The sequence below is a fragment of the Eriocheir sinensis genome, chromosome 69 (assembly GCF_024679095.1).
Source record: "Eriocheir sinensis breed Jianghai 21 chromosome 69, ASM2467909v1, whole genome shotgun sequence".
NCBI lineage: Eukaryota > Metazoa > Arthropoda > Malacostraca > Decapoda > Varunidae > Eriocheir > Eriocheir sinensis.
In genome coordinates, this window is record NC_066577.1 from 3,651,073 (window position 1) to 3,668,025 (window position 16,953).

Genomic DNA, 16,953 nt, shown 5'->3' on the forward strand with positions numbered 1-16,953 from the left:
AAGCTCCCACCATCAGTGGTCCAGTGTAACACGATTGACTCCTTCAAAAACAAGCTCGACCGTCACTTCCTTGAACTTAATATTAACTAGAGTAGAAAAGCAACGTTTTGGAGCCATCTGATTAGTGTAGATTCACTTAGGTTCAAGGACAGACCACCTAGTCTGGACCATGGGGTCTAAGTGGTCTGATTTTCTATGTAATTATATGTAAATCTCTCTCTCTCTCTCTCTCTCTCTCTCTCTCTCTCTCTCTCTCTCTCTCTCTCTCTCTCTCTCTCTCTCTCTCTCTCTCTCTCTCTCTCTCTCTCTCTCTCTCTCTCTCTCTCTCTCTCTCTCTCTCTTTAAGACAACATATATTTGGTACATTCTTGCAGTTACTCTTGTGGGTGGTATGATAAATCCTCTGTTGTTTTTTCGCCTAAAAAGTACTTGTTTACATTATAAATGAGTTCTTTCTCGTGGCTGTGCAGCCAATGATGACGTGAAGAGATGGAGAGGGAGGGGTGGGAGAGGCGGGAGCGGGACACCTGCTGAGCCTTCCATGACCTTGAGAGAAGTGACCTGGGCAGGCTGGGCTCTGGATGTGTAAGAACATAAGAACATAAGAACGCAGGAGTCTGCAAGAGGCCGGTAGGCCTGTACGAGGCAGCTCCTTTGACCCTAAGCTCCCGTGTATCTAACCCCACCTAATATCGCTGTCCATGAATTTATCTAGTCTATTTTTGAATGTGACAATTGTATTGGCACTCACCACATGACTGCTAAGCCTATTCCACTCATCCACCACCCTATTAGTAAACCAATTTTTGCCTATGTCCCTGTTGAATCTGAATTTATCCAGTTTAAACCCGTTACTTCGTGTCCTACCCGGTTCTCTTACCAACAAAACCTTATGAATGTCTCCCTTATTAAAGCCCTTCATCCATTTATAAACCTCGATCATGTCTCCACGCACCCTTCGCCTTTCTAGAGAATGCAAGTTTAACTGTTTGAGTCTTTCCTCGTATGGCAAGTTTCTCAACCCCTGAATCATCTTAGTCATCCTCCTCTGCACCGATTCTAACATTTTGATATCCATTCTATAGTAGGGTGACCAGAACTGAACCGCATAGTCAAGATGAGGTCTAACTAATGCTAAATATAGTTTGAGGAAGACTTCGGGGCTTCTGTTGCTTACGCTCCTTGAAATAAATCCCAGTACCCTATTAGCTCGATTTCTAGCTTGAATGCATTGTGCCCTTGGACGGAGATCAGAGCTCACTAAGACCCCTAAATCCCTCTCGCACCCAGACCTACTTATGAGAGTGTCATTTAAGCAATAGTTATGTGAGGGGTTGTTCCTACCTACACTCAGAATACTGCACTTCCCTACATTGAACTCCATCTGCCATTTATCCGCCCAGTCATATAATCTGTTGAGTTCACCTTGGAGAATACTAGCGTCCTGATCCGACTCAATTACTCTACCGATCTTGGTATCATCTGCAAATTTACTAACATCACTACTAATTCCTGTGTCTAAGTCATTGATATAAATAATAAACAAAAGTGGACCTAATACCGAACCTTGTGGGACCCCACTCGTAACACATCCCCAGTCAGATCTTTTACCATTGATTTGCACTCTTTGCTTCCTATTGCTAAGCCACGCCTTGACCCAGTTCAAAACTTTACCCTCTACTCCGTGAGCCTGTAATTTAAGCAACAGTCGTTGGTGAGGAACTTTGTCAAACGCTTTACTAAAATCAAGATAGATTACATGAATGACAATGTTGGAATATAACGTTGTCAAGTGTTGTTGTATTTATACAAAATCTTTGTTATTATCTTAAAAATGAAACAATCTTAACACTATATGACCTTATTGGATTATCCAGTTATTTAATTAAATTCATTTAAAGGTAGTAAATAGCTGACATATGAGAGGAAGCGAGAGGTGTTAAGAGTATGTGGCAAGGTGCGGGGCTTACCTGACCCACAGCTGTCACCCCCCCGTCCACCAGTTTCAAATAGATTTACTATACTTAGTGTCAATACATGCGACTGCGTATCTTAAAACGTCCTTTTTCTCTACAAAATATTGACAAATGGCATCGTTTCACTTTCTTGTTTCTAACGATGACGATGTTTTCATGCCGGGAAGTTCTTACTTATGATACAGTGATGCTTTAACTCTATCCACCCCCACCTGGCTGGGTTACCCATAAGAAGCTCAGGAAATGGTCCTTGCCATAGGCCTATGGAGGTGGGGCCAGCAAGACAGTGGCTGTACCCAGCCCCGCCACAGCTTGCGCAGGACCCCCGATTCTTGCCAAGAATTTGGGGAATTCTTAAAAATCTGACACACCAGAACAAGAAACGCAGGAATTTCGCAAGACTTGGGGTTACTTCTTGCTCGGTCTAGGGTAATTCTTGACCGCCAGATGACGGCCCTAGTCTCAGTACACGTTGTAAACTTGTAGAAATAGCATCCGTGCACTCCTGTCATGTTTTCAGCACTACAGTGTGAGTTCTTTGTGCTTTAACAAAGTCCCCCAGAAAAAGGTTAAAAGGGATGTGTTGCTAAGAAGAAAACGGAAACAGTGGATACTATGCTTGCAACAGGAATGGGGGGTGAGCCTCGGCAGCTTGTATGCCCTCCTGGACGTGACTGACTCCCGTTCACCCTCCATCTTGGACATTACGTCAGGTTAGCTTAACGTTGGTGGTTGAACGTAGTTCAGGTGCCTTGAGAACAGGGAAACTGTGGCTGCTAAACCCTGGGGCAAAACCTTCACCTCGAGTGTAGTTAGCAGTTACGGGAGTCTCCGTAACAACCCTAACACACTGATTTGTGTTACATATTATTTATCATTTCTATTTGTTACTAAAATTATTTTAATTCTGTAAAAAATAACATGTTAATTGATATATATATATATATATATATATATATATATATATATATATATATATATATATATATATATATATATATATATATATATATATATATATATATATATATATATATATATATATATATATATATATATATATATATATATATATATATATATATATATATATATATATATATATATATATATATATATATATATATATATATATATATATATATACATATATATATACATATATATATATATGTATATATATATATATATATATATATATATATATATATATATAGATTATATATATATTTTTATATTTATTTATTTTTTTTTATTTTTTTATTTTTTTTTTTTTTATATATATATTTATATATATATTTACATTTATATTTTCAGTGCGGAAATTTGTTTTTTTTTACGAGTGTTTTAAAAGCAAAATTTCTGGAGCGAATTAAACTTGTGAGCTGAGGTTTGACTGTATAGTGCATCGTGTCACCAGCGGCAGGCTTATTTAAAATCTTTTCAATTTTCTCCTCAACTCCTGGAATCGAGTAGAACTCAGTCTTGTTTAACAATGTCTCAGTTATCTTATCCTCGGTCTCCTCATTATGCACATTGCAGAGCATGATCTTTGGCCTTAATTGTCCCACATTTTTTGTGCTAACTTGCTCTACATTTTCCAATTTCTGAGCTGCTTCATTCCTTGTGTTCTCATCGTCAAAGTTCATAACAATGTTACCTCCATTTGTGTATCTTGAATCAGTAATCTTAATACCTTGTAATGCCTGGGAAACTTCATTTTTCATAACCTTTTTATCTTTATCAGAGGCCTTGACGACAAGGAGATGCTTCTTCCTCCTGCGTCTGGCTACGTCAGCAAAGTTGGTGCGACCCGACTCAGCACAAAGCACACCGGCCACTTCACTCAGCTCCTTCACACTGGATACCCAAGATTCAACTTCATCTCTCACAACTATTATTTCTTTAGGTAATTCTTGCTGAAATTCATACAATTTTTCCACAATATTGGTTGCTAAAGATGCCTTGTGTAAGCATGGCAAACACACCCAGATTGTTTTGGGTATATTATCCTGCTTGACCCCTGTCAGATGAGCACACTTAACATGGCACCACTTAGGGCACAAACAGCATGCAATCCACTTATCGCCTGTAAAGTCTTCACAGCTGCTCGCCATTGTTGAATTAGCAGTTTCAGGAGCGCACACACAACACGTCCATCCACTCCCTTTGTCACTCACTCAGCGGAGCCCAGAGGTGATGACCCAGCGAGATGCCGGTCCATGAATTAGTCTTGCCGTAGTCCCCTTCAGAATTTAAAAATTTTACAGTAGGAAATTTAAGAAGAAAATGGCTTACACCGGTCTGGAGGCTTATTTGTTGGGGTGGCAAACATCCTGGGGACTCTCTCTTGGCGGTGGTCCATGTCCCTAACTCCCATGAATAAGGGGAGGCTGGTGTGACATTTGTGATGATAATAAAAATGTTAAGACTAAGAACTGGTACACTGGGGATGTTAATCGGGTTTTAGTTGTAAGAGTCAGGCAGGACATGTAGCAACGGTTTTAAGTTAGATAAATTCAGATTAAATAGGGTTGTGGATGAAAGGAACAGGCTTGGGAGTCATGTGGGTGCCAGTACCACAGATACATTCAAGATGAGGTTGGATAAATTCACACATGGTGAGGTAAGGTTGGGTTAGGTTTACAGGAGCTGCCTTGTATAGGCCAACCAGCCTCTTGTAGACTCCTTATGTTCTTATGTTCTTATTAACAGCCCATCTCTTGCACCCCGGGATGTGGTGTTGGCCATGCTGGGAGGAGCACAGCACCAGGAGACAGCTGCTCAAGTGAGGGTCTGAGGCGGACGCTGCAGCGCTCGCTGCGTCCACGCTGCCACTGACCTCAGGACCCCTTGGTGCATTCCTCGCCTCGCCTGCCGCTTGGTCCCTGAGTGTGGCGTTGGGGGAACCTTGCCACCCGCTGCAGCTTCCCTGAGGTTCCTGCAAGACCCTCACCCCAGGAGTGGTGGGCAGGGGAGGCTGCAAGGCCGGGCAGCAGCCTGAGTGGCGGGCGGGACCAGCAGGAACACTGCCACTGCTGTGAGGACCAGAAGAACACACCCACCACCACCACCACCACCACTGACAACAACAATAATACTGCCACCACCACTGACAACAACAACAGCAACTATATCACCACCACCACCACCACCTTGCTGCTGGCACCTTCGGCCACAAAGGAAAGGGAAAGTTTGAGTGTGACAAGATTTGAGACTGGGAGCAAGTTCAGCAGACACAGCCTTGCACACTGGTGAGGGAAACCATGAGTGGCCAGCGTGTGGGAAAAGACTCCCTGGGAAGGATGACCTCAGCAAATACACCCACACACTCTGCTGAAGGAGCCCTTGAATGCCTCGACTGTGGCAAAAGGTTCAGATACCAGAGTGACTTCAACAGACACACCCTTACACACACTGGTGAAAGACCTCATGAATGCCAAGAGTGTGGCCAAAGGTTCAGTTACAAGAGTAGCCTCAACACACACACCCTTACACACACTGGTGAAAGACCTCATGAATGCCAAGAGTGTGGCAAAAGGTTCAGTTACAAGAGTAGCCTCAACACACACACCCTTACACACACTGGTGAAAGGCCTCATAAATGCCAAGAGTGTGGCCAAAGGTTCATAAAAAAGGGTACCCTTAAGATACACACCCTTACACACACTGGCAAAAGGCCTCATGAGTGTGAGGTTTGTGGTGACACATTCATTACGAAGAGGCAGCTCAAGGTACACACTTATAAACACACTGGTGAAAGGCCTCATGAGTGTCTGGAATGTGGAGAAAGGTTCAGAGAGAAGCAAACCCTGAAGCGTCACTCCTTCAGACACTCTGGCCTGAGAGAGTTCAAGTGTGACGTGTGTGGGAAGCACTTCAAGATGAAGGGGGACATTGCCCAGCACATGAAGACCCACTTCTGAGGTGCCGTGTTGTGCTGCTGTGTGGGACCTCAGTGACGGGGAACCAGTCATCAGCACCACCTGGAGAGGACTGGCACCATGTTGTGGCTGACTGCTGAGAGATGCACCAACAAGCTGCACCACAGTGAACAGTGCCGTCTGCCCCGAGCCAGAGTGGTGACAACTCTGTCACCTTGCCCCGGCACAGTGCAGCAGCCAACAAGCAGCACCACAGTGAACAGTGCCGTCTGCCCCGAGCCAGAGTGGTGACAACTCTGTCACCTTGCCCCGGCACAGTGCAGCAGCAGTGACTGGGGCCGCCACAACAGACCATCACCAGGATTATCAAGGAGACGCTGTGTGAAGGTTTGTCAAGTTTCCCTGCGCTCCACAAGAAACTCGGCCCAGCAGAGACCACTGGTGCAGACTGCCGGCCTGGGAGCTGTGATGGACGGAGCTTGTTAGGTTTGCTGCCCCGAGGGAAAGGAAGGCAGAATATGTAGTCGGGCAAAGTGTGCACACCAGGAACACTCCAGTGGTGTTTGTCAAGCCTTGTATTGTTGGCCAGTGGCCGGGTGAGTGCATGATGGACGGACAAGTGGCTCCACCAGGGAAGGAGGGGGAGGCAGGGGGCTGAGCACTGTGCTGGGACTGAGGGGAGATAAAGGCACAGGCAGTACAACAGTGTGCCGCATGGAACACTCTTGGCGGAAACACCCACAGAAAAATAACTGAAGAACACAGAAGAAGGAAGACCAGAGAGGGAGGAAGGAAGCCATGCTGGGCCTCAGAGGTCTGGAGAAGAAGAGGAAGAAGATGCAAGGAACTGAAGAACACAGAAGAAGGAAGACCAGAGAGGGAGGAAGGAAGGCATGCTGGGCCTCAGAGGTCTGGAGAAGAAGAGGAAGAAGATGCAAGGAACTGAAGAACACAGAAGAAGGAAGACCAGAGAGGGAGGAAGGAAGCCATGCTGGGCCTCAGAGGTCTGGAGAAGAAGAGGAAGAAGATGCAAGGAACTGAAGAATACAGAAGAAGGAAGACCAGAGAGGGAGGAAGGAAGCCATGCTGGGCCTCAGAGGTCTGGAGAAGATGAATGAATGAAGAAATAATGATGGTACTCTGCGGGCGAGTGCCTGCCTTGAGGCATTGAGAGGGGCTGTGTGCCTGCTGGACGCCGCCTGCTAGGGGACCGCGGCCACCCTTGTCCGAGGCAGCTGCTGACCCCCTGCCTTCACCCTTGGCCAAGGCCACAGACACACCATAACGAGTAAGTGATTATTATTATTATTATTATTATTATGATAAGCTACCAAAGCCTCCCTCCAGGGTGCAGATACAACAAGTTGTCTCACAGAAAATACCAAAAGGTACTGGAGAGAAGCGAAGACAACGAATAGTTAAGAAACTGTCCAGCCAAAGCCAAAAGGAGGAAAAATAAAATTACTGTTTCAAAAAGACATTCACACGAGACATAAATGTAGAAATGTCTGCAGAAAGGACACTCTCAATGGGTAACTGATTCCATAAACTTGTCAACGACGGAAGAAAACATCGTGAGAATTGTGTTGTACAAAAATTCATAGGATTAAAAGCAAGATCATTTTGTCTAAGAGCAAACCTCGTGACCCGGGCAGGAGTAAAAGATCAGGCAAAGCATTGTGTAAGGGATGCCGATTATTCTTAAAAACTTAAAATAAAATGGTAAGGGCACCAAGTTGACGCCGATGATCAAGATCAAGAACAAGTGCCGGAGAAATAAATTTAATTGTATTGATAGCTCTGTCAAGTAAATTTAAATGGCAATTGGCAGCGGACATCCAAACAGGAGCACAATACTCAAAGTGGGGCAAAATCAATGCATATAAAAGATTTTATTACAGTTGAGTCACAAGCAAATGTTTTGAAGCACTTACGAAGTAATCCTGTCTTCTGTGCAATAGTGGAAGACATGGAACGGATGTGCTTCTCAAATGTCAGTTTAGAATCAAGAGTGACTCCCAACAAACGGATACTAGAAACATCCTTAATCAGTTCACCAAAATTATGCAAACAAGGATGAGGTGGATTCAAGGTGCGGGATCTACTGATGGTAATGGAATGCATTTTATTAGCATTAACCCTTTCATTGCTAAGCGCTCGCAACAAGACTATCCCCTCAGGCGCGCTCGGGGAGCCCAATGGGGGGTCTCTTTTAACCTCTGTATCTCAAAAACTATTCATCACAGCTAAAAATCAAAAACACCATTGGAAAGAGGAGGTCCAGATCTATAGGAGTCGGTTATGTATGTCTCTCTTGCGAACGTACATGCACATTCAGGGAGTGTTGAATGTTAACACTTACGTCGGTGTGTGTGGTATGATCAGCTGCATTGAGGGAATTGCGGACATCTTTTCTTCAGATTCTGGCAAGGGAGTATTGCCAACTGCAATATTTACAACTATTTGGTCAAAGAATCAGTCAGGTGATAGGTGAAGCTATGCAAAAATGCCGCTGTATTGGGCAAGAACATCCACCAGTTACTTGTCCGTACATTTGCCGCGCTGGGCCGATATGATTTACCACCAAATTTAGTGAAGAATCCACTCAATTGGCAATCCTGTGTTGTGAGAATTAGTGTTGGAACACTCTCATATGCGGGAGATTTGAGTGCAGGTGGAGGTCGCAGCGGGCGTTTAGCACCACCAGCAAATACGCCTAACGCCCGCTGCAAGCGTTGAGCAATGAAAGGGTTAAGCTTTATGCCCCAAAGTTGACACCAAGCGGTGATCATTGCCAAGTCCCTATTCAGAGATGCAGCAATTTCACCTCTGTTGCTAAGAGAGTGAACAGAGGAGTATAGAGTTGTATCATCAGCATATGAAATAAGCTTATTTTTTAGCTTAATGCCCAAGTCAGAAATAAAAATGTTAAAAAATAAAGGTCCAAGGACACTGCCCTGAGGAACATCAGAAACAACAGCCAGAGAAGCAGAGCAGGCATCATCAACAACCACACACTGTGATCGATTAGTTAAAAATTCTTTAAAAATACTCAGAAGACTTCCACCACTACCAAGGAGCTGTAGTTTATAAACTAGAGCCCTATGATTCACAACATCAAAAGAAGACTGCAGGTCATAAGACAGAGTCAAGAGACAGTCAAATGTTCCCAAACCCTTATGGAATCCGAACTGAGAATCGGGTAACTGATTGAATTTATCACAGTATAAGGAAAGCCATTTAGCCAAAAGCCTCTCAAAGATCTTAGAGAGGATAGGAGTAATAGAAATTGGGCAGTACTCAGTAGGAAAAGTTGAAGCTGAGACTCCCTTCGGGATGGGAGTGATGTCTGCCTTGCGCCAACAAGAAGGAAAACTACCAGACTTCAGCAGTAACCTAAATACTACAGCAAGTTTTGGTGCTAAGAACGTAGCAATCTTCTTAAAGAATAGAGGAAAAAAACATCTGGGTCTGTCCCTACTTTTTCAATTAACTGGATCTAAATGCAACTGAGCTAAGTTTTGGAAAGGGGAAACAAGTCAAAGGTAGGGATAATTCATCACCACACTGTTTGTAATAAAAATATCAGAAAGTAAATTAGCCTTTCTTAAAGGATCAAAGGGCACTGAACCATCAGACTCGTAATGGAGGCATGCTAGAATCAACACCAAACAAGGAGGAATTAGGAGAAGCCCACTATTTGTGTGGTTGAGTAGTTCCTGCAAGAACCTCCTGTATATGAGAATTATAAGCAGCTTCAGCTGCATTATAGATTCTCTGAGCATCAGCTTTAATAGCAACATAACTATCCCATAGCAACTGGCATCGATTCTGTCTCCATAGGTGATAAGCAGCCTACTTATCATCATAGGCCCCCTTACAGTCATCATTAAAGCAGGCTTTATCTCTCATACGAGATTTGGTTATCTTAGATGGAACTCTTCTGTGTAAAATATCTAATAGACAAGTATTAAGAGCAGAGACTGGGTCATTGGATCAAAAAATAGTTTACCATTGAATATTATCAATTTCAGAACAAATATTGTCCCAATTGACTCGAGATTTAAGATAGACCTGACGGGAAATGGTGATATCAGGCACAGTTAAGTCTAAACAGATCTTACAGTGAATGGCATTATGGTCAGAAGTACCTATGAGAACAAGGACAGAAGCCACTACAACACCAGGAATGTCAGTTAAAGCCAAATCCAGGCAGTTCCCAGAACTGAGTGTAGGTCCATGAATCAGCTGCTCACAACCAGACAGATTAGAGAAATCCAGAGCAGCAAAAGCATTGCTATTGGTTGGAGATACAGAACCCAACCATTCAAGTCTCCAACAAATATAAAAGATGCTTTGACATCAACTGACTAGCATCTGGATTCCTATAAGGCTGAAAATATAATGATTATTGCATTTGCTAGAGACTTTGACAAGCTGCATCTCATGACAGTGACATACAAATTTAGTTAAGTGTTGTGCACTGTAACCAGATCTAATACACAAACCCACGCCACGAGCACGAGGAAAGGAATCCCGTCTAATTAGAACAGGTTTACTAAAGTTAGGAATAAGAAGTTCTGAAGTATCCCTAATGTTAGAAGCAAGAGTTTCTGCACAGAAAACAATGTCATGGTTGGCAGCAGCCATTGTAAGATCCTTCAGGTTCTTATGAAGCCCACGAATGTTGGAGTAAAGGACACGGCAACTTTTAGCAGGTTGTCGGTGTGGGCCAGGATTACTTTGAGTATCACCGGCCAACAAAATAAATAAAGACAAGTAAAACTGATATAAAAATTTTGTCAACAACAACAGACGTAAAAAGATAACAATAAAAGAAAACTGATTTAAAAACAAAAAAACAACAGAAGCGGAGACATTCTTCGCACCCCCGACCACTTAAGGTCTGCTCCGGACTTGGGGCCATTGGTAAAAGAAACATGCATAAAAAGCTGACAAGATGATGGCAGAAAACAACAGGATCCAGCTGCCATCATACATCCCAATGCCTTGTCAGTTGAGCATGGGATAGGCAGGACCCTGGGAACAGAAAGACTGGGAAGTGCCCCCAGATGAAGACAAGCAGTATAGCTGGGGAATGAGAGGCACTTCACTGTGGCCCAACTACAAAACTCCACTCACTGTGAATGGGAGGAAAAAAAGAAAAAAGAAAGAGGGAGGAGAACCACCACAAAAGAAAAAGTAGAGGACAGAGCTATGGGTGGTAAAGGGCACTCACACCTCTTTTGGATAGATTCCACCCACCACCACTGTACTGGCTGCACTATAGTCTACACACACACACACAGTGGATGATATGCCGGAAAAAGTAAAGAGTTACATGAGTATGCTTACAGATGACGCCAAACTGCTTAGAAAACTAAGAGATGAGGATGACTGTAATAAACTGCAGGAAGATTTAAATGAGATACATGAATGGAGTAAAGGATGGGAAATGGAGTTCAAAGAAAATAAATGTCACATAATGAAAGTGGGCAAGAGTAAAAATAGACCAGGTAGACTGTATAGGATGGGAGGGACAGTCGTCCACACAGTGAAGGAAGAAAGACTTAGGAATAACAATACAAGATACACTGACACTTGAGAAGCACATCAATAAGATATTCGGAGAAACATACAGTCTGCTGCAAAATATTAGAGTGGCATTTCACTACTTGGATGGGACATGATGAAGAAAATAACAACAACATTGATTAGACCAAGGCTACAGTATGCAGCAGTTGTTTGGTCATCACACAGGAAAAAGGACATCAGGAAACTTGAAAGGATTCAAACGATTGCTACTAAGATGGTACCAGAACTATCAAGCCTGACATACCAGACTAGATTGGAGGAACTGGGCCTGCCAACACTGGAAGAAGGAAGAGAAAGAGGAGACCTGATAGCACTGTACAGGAACACAAGTGGAATGGACGTGTTGGATAGAAATGATTTAATCAGATGGAAGGGAGGAGGCAACTAAGAGGACACAGCAAGAGATTGAGAAAGGGGACTTGCTTGAAAGACATAAAGAAGTTCAGTTTTCCATACAGGAGTGTGGATACATGGAATGGACGTAGCAAAGATGTTGTTGAGGTGGGAAGTCTCCATAAAATGAAGGAAAAGTTGGACAAATATAGACTGGAAGAAAGGACTGTCCCAGCTTTTAAGCTCAGGCCCCTGATTTTTTTTTTTTTTTTTTTTTTTTACGTCGTTGCCTGTTGCGCCGGTAGGCATCTTCCTGGTGGGGCCTGATGGTCGGCCCAAGGCTTCTTCCAGGTTGGGCCTGATGGTCGGCCCAGCCCGTTCTGGCGCAGGCGAGTGTTTATAGTGGCGCCATCTTGCATTGGCTCATGCTGCCCCCCGGAACTCGTTCTTCATTCGCTTGGACGGCTTCCTCTAGAGTCCGGGTTGATGGGTGGTCTTCAGGACAGCATGTGGGTAGTTTTAAGCCACTCGGCGGTGACTGAAAAATCCGAGTGGTAGCGTGGGGATTCGAACCCGCATCGTCCATCACGCGGTGAATGTGGGTCCAGTACGCTACCAGTTCGGCCACCGCCTACCCAAAACAAATAGGTAAAATACACTGATCCGATAGTTCACCACTCTAATAGCTCATTTGGTTAAAGTGCTGAGCTGCCAGTCTTCACCACGTGGCAGGCAGAGGTTTGAGCCCCGCTCAGATCGGGTTTTTACTGGTGACAAGGAGTGGTTACTGTCCCTCCTTGAGCAAGGGGAATGGGGTGTGTGGTATATGAGGTCCTGGCAGTACCCTGAGATACATTATAATGAGCCTTGCTCTAATCGGGAGGGTACTTGCTGGTGATTGCAAGTCCAACTCGTGATCATGCCGTGGTGAAATACACACACACACACACACACATACAAACACACATCCACATGAGAGAGAGAGAACATTTCCATAGATTTACACCCATTCCACACCTAATAGTAAACACTCCTCAGCCCAACAGTGTTAGTGTGATGCTCCCAGGTCAGTGTGACATCCAGGTCACCAGTGTGCCTTCCCCAGGTACACATTTATCCAGCAGCCATACAGGGAGGATGAACAGCTGGGTGAGCTGCACAGTGACTGCCCGGGCCAGGATTCTAACCCAGGCCCACAGATTTGACTCAGGGATGCTAACCACTTCACCACAAGGATGCTAAAAAGTGTGATGATAAAATGTTAATTGCTCAGTCTTGGCTCAGGTCTTCATGAAGGTGCATTGTGAATGCCAACTTGGGGTCCTGATGGGTATTGAAGATGCAACAAGTGCAGCAGAGGTTTGCAGGGTGATCTTCAGGGTGCCTCTGTGATGCAGTGGTTAGTGTGCCTTGCTACAAATCCCAGCCCAGGCAGTGGCCCTGCAGCCCAGCCAGCTGTTGATCCTCCCTGTGTGGCTGGGGGATAAATGTGTACCTGGGGACACCTGGGGAAGGCACACTGTGGTGACCCAGGTGTCTCAGTGGTCATGTGTCCCAGGGTGACGGGTTCTTCACACCACAGGCTCAGGGACTAGTGCAGTGGAGCTGACCACCGAGGCTGTGCAGGTACAGCCTGTGCCCCAAACTTTACCTTCCATTCAGGGTCCAGGGCAGCTGTGGTGATGGCTCAGGGACCATTGTGGCAGAGATGAGCACAGGGGCCATGCACAGCCACAGCCTGTGCCCCAAACTTTACCTTCCATTCAGGGTCCAGGGCAGCCGTGGTGATGGCTCAGGGACCATTGTGGCAGAGATGAGCACTGGGGCCATGCACAGCCACAGCCTGTGCCCCAAACTTTACCTTCCATTCAGGGTCCAGGGCAGCTGTGGTGATGGCTCAGGGACCATTGTGGCAGAGATGAGCACTGGGGCCATGCACAGCCACAGCCTGTGCCCCAAACTTTACCTTCCATTCAGGGTCCAGGGCAGCCGTGGTGACGGCTCAGGGATCTGAGTTAATCTTTGAAATAACATGAAATATTGTTGAATGTGAGGCCAGGCTATTTTGAATATTACCCAGTGTATTAATCAAAATTCCAAATGCACTTTTTTTACGTCGTGGCCTATTGCGCCAGTAGACTTCTTCCCAGTGGATCCTGATGGTCGGTCCAAGGCTTCGCTCCAGTGGGTCCTGGTGGTCAGCCCAGCCCGTTCTGGCACAGGCGAGTGTTTATAGTGGCGCCATCTTGCATTGGCTCATGCTACCCTCCCGGAGCTCATCTTTAATCCTAGAATCTAGAGTCCGGGTTAATAGGTGGTCTTCTGGACAGCATGTGGGTAGTTTTAAGCCACTCGGCGGCGGCTGAAAAATCCCAGCTTGGTGGCACCGGTCGGGGATTGAACTTGTGTCCTCCTGAACGCAGCGCCGTCTTGCTATCCGTTCAGCCACCGCCTACCCAGACGTTTTCTTGAAATGAGATGAATTATAGGCGTTTGAAAGGCCATAAATCGTTGGAGTGTGATCTGACTAAACTGTTTGACACAAGCTTGTCTTTCATATGCTTGTTTGGTGTGTTATCGATGCAAATTGACATGTTTGGGTTTTATATAAGATGGCTTGAGGGTTCCTGAGTACAGAAACGTTCAAATATATCACTGAAAAAAAATTGCTCTTTATGCAATCATGAACTAGCAATGTGCAGGTGCCACATCTACATTCAAGAGTGGACAGATGTAAGGAAGCACACTATACTACTACTGTTTGTGCCCTAGCTCCTAGTGATGGCCGTGGCAGGAGCACACTGCACAGCTGATGGCCGATATTCAGAGCCTGGTATGTGAAGGTGGCAGCCAGGCTTGGAGGAAGGAAATATGCCAGAACACCAGCTCATGGTGGGGGTGTGAGGCACTGAGTGGAGGCGTTCATACTCCAGGATGGCCTCTGAGGAACTGCGAGTGAATGGCAAATCCCACAATGCATTACGAATCCAAGGGATACCAGTTGATCTGGGGTGTGGGTTGACTTGGTTACCAGTTATCCTGACATCCAAACTCCAGAGGAACACGAAGCATCAGGTCATAAAAGAAACAAGTTTGAGCTTCCCCTCAGTGTATTTCCTTAAGTCTTGCAGACAGATGGTGAGCAGAGTTCACAGCTCACTGAATACAGTGTACATTTCTTACAGTGTTGATGTGTGAGGCAACAAAGCCACTGTGGGTTTCAGAGAGAGAGAGAGACTGTAAGGGTTTCAGGGCTGTTATATCTTTCTTGGGAATAACTTTAACAAAGCGTCGCACAGGGATGATACTTTGGCAGAGTGTTTCAGACCTTGCCGTAATTTCACCACTATGGTTCACTAACAGTGTGGATGACGAGAGCACTTTTTTTTTTTTTTTTTTTTTTTTTTTTACAGCAAAGGAGACAGCTCAAGGGCACAAAAAAATTAAACATTAATAAAAAAAAGCCCGCTACTCGCTGCTCCTAAAAAGAATCCAAAGAGGTGGCCGAAAGATAAGTCAGTTTCGGGAGGAGAGGTGTCCTGATACCCTCCTCTTGAAAGAGTTCAAGTCGTAGGCAGGAGGAAATACAGATGAAGGAAGATTGTTCCAGAGTTTACCAGCGTGAGGGATGAAAGAGTGAAGATGCTGGTTAACTCTTGCATAAGGGGTTTGGACAGTATAGGGATGAGCATGAGTAGAAAGTCGAGTGCAGCGGGGCCAAGGGAGGGGGAGGCATGCAGTTAGCAAGTTCAGAAGAGCAGTCAGCGTGGAAATATCGATAGAAGATAGAAGAGAGGCAACATTGCGGCGGAATTTAAGAGGTAGAAGACTATCAGTATGAGGAGGAGAGCTGATGAGACGAAGAGCCTTTGCCTCCACTCTGTCCAGAAGAGCTGTGTGGTGGAGCCCCCCACATGAGATGCATACTCCATACGAGGGCGGACAAGGCCCTGTATATGGACAGCAACTGTGCAGGGGAGAAGAACTGGCGGAGACGGTACAGAACGCCCAGCCTCGAGGAAGCTGATTTAGTAAGAGATGAGATATGAAGTTTCCAGTTGAGATTTTGAGTTAAGGATAGACCGAGGATGTTTAGTGTTGAGGAAGGTGATAGCTGGGTGTTGTCAAAGAATAGGGGATAGTTGTTTGGAAGATTGTGTCGAGTGGATAGGTGGAGAAACTGTGTTTTTGAGGCGTTGAAGGACACCAGGTTCTTCTTGCCCCAATCGGAAATAATAGTAAGGTCTAAGGCTAAGCGTTCTGCAGCCTCCAGCCTTGAGTCGTTAAGTTCCTGAAGGGTGGGTCTTCTATTAAAGAAGTTGAATAATGCAGAGTGAAATCATCGGCGTATGAATTGATAGGACAGTTCGTGTTGGAAAGAAGATCATCAATGAACAACAGAAGAAGAGTGGGAGATAGGACAGAACCCTGTGGGACACCACTGTTAATAGATTTAGGTGAAGAACAGTGACCGTCTACCACGGCAGAAATAGAACGGTCAGAAAGGAAACTGGAGATAAAGGTACAGAGAGAAGGATAGAAACCGTAGGAGGGTAGTTTAGAAAGCAAAGATTTGTGCCAGACCCTATCAAAAGCTTTTGATATGTCCAGCGCAATAGCAAAAGTTTCACCGAAACGGCTAAGAGAGGATGACCAAGAGTCTGTTAAGAAGGCTAGGAGATCACCAGTAGAACGCCCCTTGCGGAACCCATACTGGCGATCAGATAGAAGGTCAGAAGTGGAAAGGTGCTTTTGAATCTTACGGTTAAGGATTGATTCAAAAGCTTTAGATAGACAAGAAAGTAAAGCAATAGGACGGTAGTTTGAGGGATTGGAGCGGTCACCCTTCTTAGGTACAGGCTGTGTGAAGGCATACTTCCAGCAAGAAGGAAAGGTAGATGTTGACAGGCAGAGGCGAAAGAGTTTGACCAGGCAGGGTGACAGCACGGAGGCACAGTTTTTAAGGACAATAGGAGGCACTCCATCAGGTCCATAAGCCTTCTGAGGAGAGACACGGAATGCAACAATCCGGCACAGGTGGTTTGCGGTGCGTGGCAGTGCGCTGGGCATGGACCACATCACAGCACCGCCACGCCGGCCCTGTGTCAGGAACCACTCCACTTGCCAGACTCTGTCATTGCATGTCCCTCACGAGTACTTTGGTC

The 16,953-nt window shown here is 45.1% G+C and overlaps 1 protein-coding gene across 6 annotated transcripts in view; it reads left to right on the forward strand.

Moving 5' to 3' along the window:
• LOC126988398 (uncharacterized) overlaps positions 1 to 16,953 on the forward strand; it is a 32,093-nt gene that overhangs the window by 13,815 nt on the left and 1,325 nt on the right. Inside the window, exons 1-3 of one of the 6 annotated variants that reach the window (XR_007741882.1) lie at positions 6,539 to 6,674; positions 6,770 to 6,864; positions 6,960 to 7,148. Coding sequence is in view for 1 of the 6 variants with exons in the window: in XM_050846463.1 (XP_050702420.1) it covers positions 3,743 to 3,885 (143 nt within the window). In the remaining 5 variants the exon portion in view is untranslated. Of the gene's footprint in view, positions 1 to 3,723; positions 3,886 to 4,691; positions 5,247 to 6,530; positions 6,675 to 6,746; positions 7,149 to 16,953 lie in introns of those variants that run through there. The other 5 variants (XR_007741879.1, XR_007741880.1, XR_007741878.1 and 2 more) reach the window with 5 other exon arrangements.